This window comes from Entelurus aequoreus, linkage group LG02, assembly GCF_033978785.1.
Source record: "Entelurus aequoreus isolate RoL-2023_Sb linkage group LG02, RoL_Eaeq_v1.1, whole genome shotgun sequence".
Taxonomy (NCBI): Eukaryota; Metazoa; Chordata; class Actinopteri; order Syngnathiformes; family Syngnathidae; genus Entelurus; species Entelurus aequoreus.
Window position 1 is genome coordinate 14,421,599 of NC_084732.1, and position 3,760 is coordinate 14,425,358.

The window sequence follows — 3,760 nt, forward strand, 5'->3', positions numbered from 1 at the left end:
ACACACACACACACACACACACACACACACGTCACTTCACATGTTGATTAACGCACAGCACAGTATCGGTCTGGACGTACCTCCTGGTCTCGGTCTACTTCCACATTCTCGTCGTCTTCCTGGGTTTTGGCTCGAGTGAAGCGACTCGACAGCACGGAAGAGATGGGTCGGTACAAGATGGAGGCTCGGACAAACTCATCCCCTTCCCGGCTGCGCTCCCACTCCGTCATGGCCGGATCCAAACTTTGGCCGAGGGCGTCTGAACAAACAAACATCACACTTTTTAAGTTTAGAAGTGATGAGCGCAGAAAGGAAAACACTCGTGTTCAAACACGGATGGACAGTCGGGTGGGAGCTTGAAGGAGAAATGCATGATGGGAGTGGAACCTTTTTCTCCCTGCTGGAGGCGGCTCAGATACAAGCTGTAGCGAGCTTGCTTGCTGGCGTTCTCCTCAAAGGGCTTGAACGCGTGCGAGGTGGTGTGTCCTTTCCACGCCGCCATGGCGTCCTGCTGCTGCTTCAAACTGGAGGACGCGGCGCCGCCAGCCCCACTTAGGGGCATCGGGGCGACAGGGCGCATGGTATTATGGGGGGGGGCGGTTGTCGGGGCAGGGTCGGTAGTCGGGGCAGGGGCCGTTGTCGGAACGGCGCCAGAAGCGGCGCGGAGGCGGAGCAGTCGCTCTCTGTCTTCAGGCCTTAGCAGATCCATGACTGAAGTGGGACCTGAACATGAAGAGAAGGGTCATCACTTCAGAACCCATCCATCCATTTTCTACCGCTTGTCCCTTTTGGGGAACCAATTACCGTATTTTCCGGACTATAAGGCGCACTCAAAATCCTTTTTTTCCCTCAAAACTCGACAGTGCGCCTTATAACCCGGTGCGTCTAATGTACGGAATAGTTCTGGTTCTGCTTACCGATCTCGAAGCTATTTTATTTGGTACATGGTGAAATTATAAGTGTGACCAGTAGATAGCAGTCACACGTGTAGACTGCAATATGACTCAAGTAAACAACACCAACATTTTGTATGTTCCATTGAAAATATAGAACATTACACACGGCGCTCAGAAATCTATCAAAATGTTTTAGTACGACTTTGGTAAGCTATGAAGCCGCACATCTTGATGGATTGTACTGTGCTTCAACATACGAGTATTTGTATGGTGTGTGTATAAGATAAGACATTATCTGGCGTTTTGTTTCACAATATTATGCAAAACCAACTTTTCTTAACTTCTGGTACCTGCTGATCTGTATTTGGGATCTGCATAAGTCCTAAAAAATTGCGTGTGTCCGCCTTTGTAGTCCGTGGCGACACCGTAGTCGATAAGCTTCTTCTTTTTCTCTATATTCTTGTTGTGGGACATTCATCCTCTGCTGTTGCCATTTCTAATATAAAGTAGTGTAAAGTTCTTACTTACATCTGTCAGTAAACTCGCCATGAAAGCGCTAAAACATACCGGTGTAGTGAGTTTACATTATTCACCCAAGGAACTTTAGTTATTAGAGTTCTGGTCGGATGGTTTTTCACGGGACACATTTCCGGCGTTGTTGTTGTTTGCGGATGGGGAGATGCTGCTCCATTATTGATTTAGGTCAAGTCTGAATGTCATTAAAACAGTTAGCTACAAAAAAAACACAAAAAAAACCAGTTAACTCCATCTTTTGACACTTCTTCCACTCCCGTCCTTGCACGCTACACCGCTCGAACAAAGATGACGGGGAGAAGACGCTGCCGAAGGTGAGCCACGTAATTAAGCCACTTGTCACTTTCAAAAAACAAACAAAATTGTGCCTAGTTGAGCAACAATCGTGTTCCCATGTTTAGTTTTTACTAATTTTTACTAATTGTTTTTTATCTAGTCTGCACTTTGTCTGTGTTATTATTATTATTGGCTTTTATCTAGTTTGCACTTTGTCTGGATTATTACTATTATCATTATTATCGACTCATCTTTGCCTTATTCTTTTTATTTTCCTATTTTAATGATGTTGGATCTGTGTTGTTGTTGTTGGGGACAAGTGTTGTAAATTAGCTTTGGCTACAAACGCTATGATGCATACATTGGATAACTGTTTCAGATGTCTATGTTTCTGTATCTGTCCCTATTTCAAATAAACCTTTATATATATATATAAGACTGCCAACAAAACGGTGCATCCTTAAGCGACTGTCAGAAAGCGGCTTGAAGATGATCTGTAAAACATAATCTATGCAACATTTTGACCAAAGAACCACCATTACATCTTATGCAGACCACAAGGAAGTGTTTTACATTTATAAAAAAAATCATAATAATATGACTCCTTTAATGCGCCTTATATGTGAAAAAAAGATCGAAAATAGACCATTCATTGGCAGTGTGCCTTATAACCCGGTGCCCCCTATGGTCTGGAAAATGCGGTACTCACCTCGGCCAAACAATGACATCATATTATTAAATATTTCGGAGACGCCTAGCTGTAATGACACCATTGTCTACTAGGGGCGGCATAGTGCTCTTTTCCCACCTTTTAAGGAGTCTTCTCCCAGCATCGCCATTCTCTGGCCGGACACCAACTGATGACGTCCTCCCTGTGGAGGCTCCTCCTTCACCATGTGGCCCCTGGATGACTTCAGAGCTTCGGCCAGTGCCGCACTGACCCCGGTCACATGTGAGATCTCCACTGGGGGTCGAAAATGATGAACGGGCCGATAGTTGGCGGGCAGCACTGGAGGGCGGAAGAACTGCAGGCAAAGGAAGAAAGGTTAGTAAGTGAATGTTTAGAGGGTGCCCAAAGTGTGGCCCATAGCTAATTTTTTAATGGCCCGCGGCACAATCGTCAGCATTCTAATGATAGCCTTTTTGCCTATTTTACAGGTATACACCGCAGCGCCAAACATTTTGTTACTTGATGTATGATACCCGTTAGCATGGTAATGTTTGTGTGCTTGCTTTTTTTTAGCTAATTTTGTAGGTATTCACCTCAGTCATATGTTGTTACTTGATGCATGCCAATGTTAGCATTTACATTTTTTTTGATTAGGTACACACCTCAGAGTAATATTTTTTGGTACTTGACATGTAGCAGTTAGCATTTTAGAATGCTAACAATAGCAATGTAGCTTTTTTAGCTAATTCAGCATTTATACACCTCAACGTCAAATATTTTACAGGATGAATGATACATGTTAGCATGCTAATGTGTATCCTTGTTTTTTGTGGGTATACACCTTAGTCATATGTTGGTACTTGATGCATGCCAACGTTGGAACGCTTACATTTTAAAAACTTTTTTGCAGGTACACACTTCAGAGTAATATATTTTGGTACTTAACACTTTCCAGTTAGCATTTTTACATGCTAACATTAGCGAGCTAGCTTTTTAGCTAATTTAGCAGGTATGAACATCAGTGTCATACATTGTAACATTTCATTAATGCGAACTGTAAGCTAGGTATTGTTAGCATGTTAGCAAAGTATTGTTATCATGCTAGCTTTTTTTTAAGCTCATTTTGCGCAAATATTATATCTGCCCAGCGTGCTAACTGTTAGCATTTCAGTTCGGCGTTGGCTATTTAGCATTCACAGCAAATTTCTACCAAAATTACATTTTGTAGTTCTTAGAAAAAAATCTATATGATATACTGGTTTTGAAGGCGAGAACTACCAAAATGGCCCCTGCATCCTTTGATTTGTCAGTCTGTCGCCCCCCAGTGGAAAAAGTTTGGGCCCCCCTGGTCAGATGTTAAATTATGTCACTCACCGTTTTGTGT

At 43.0% G+C, this 3,760-nt stretch overlaps 1 protein-coding gene across 1 annotated transcript in view; it reads right to left on the reverse strand.

Annotated features, from left to right (window-relative positions):
* The window catches only part of LOC133641829 (G patch domain-containing protein 1-like), a 20,181-nt gene that overhangs the window by 16,005 nt on the left and 416 nt on the right, over positions 1-3,760 (reverse strand). Inside the window, exons 2-4 of the mRNA XM_062035881.1 lie at positions 2,515-2,731; positions 388-723; positions 81-259 (exon numbers count right to left, since the gene is read on the reverse strand). Of these exons, the coding sequence (XP_061891865.1) occupies positions 81-259; positions 388-723; positions 2,515-2,731 (732 nt within the window). The remainder of the gene's footprint in view (positions 1-80; positions 260-387; positions 724-2,514; positions 2,732-3,760) is intronic.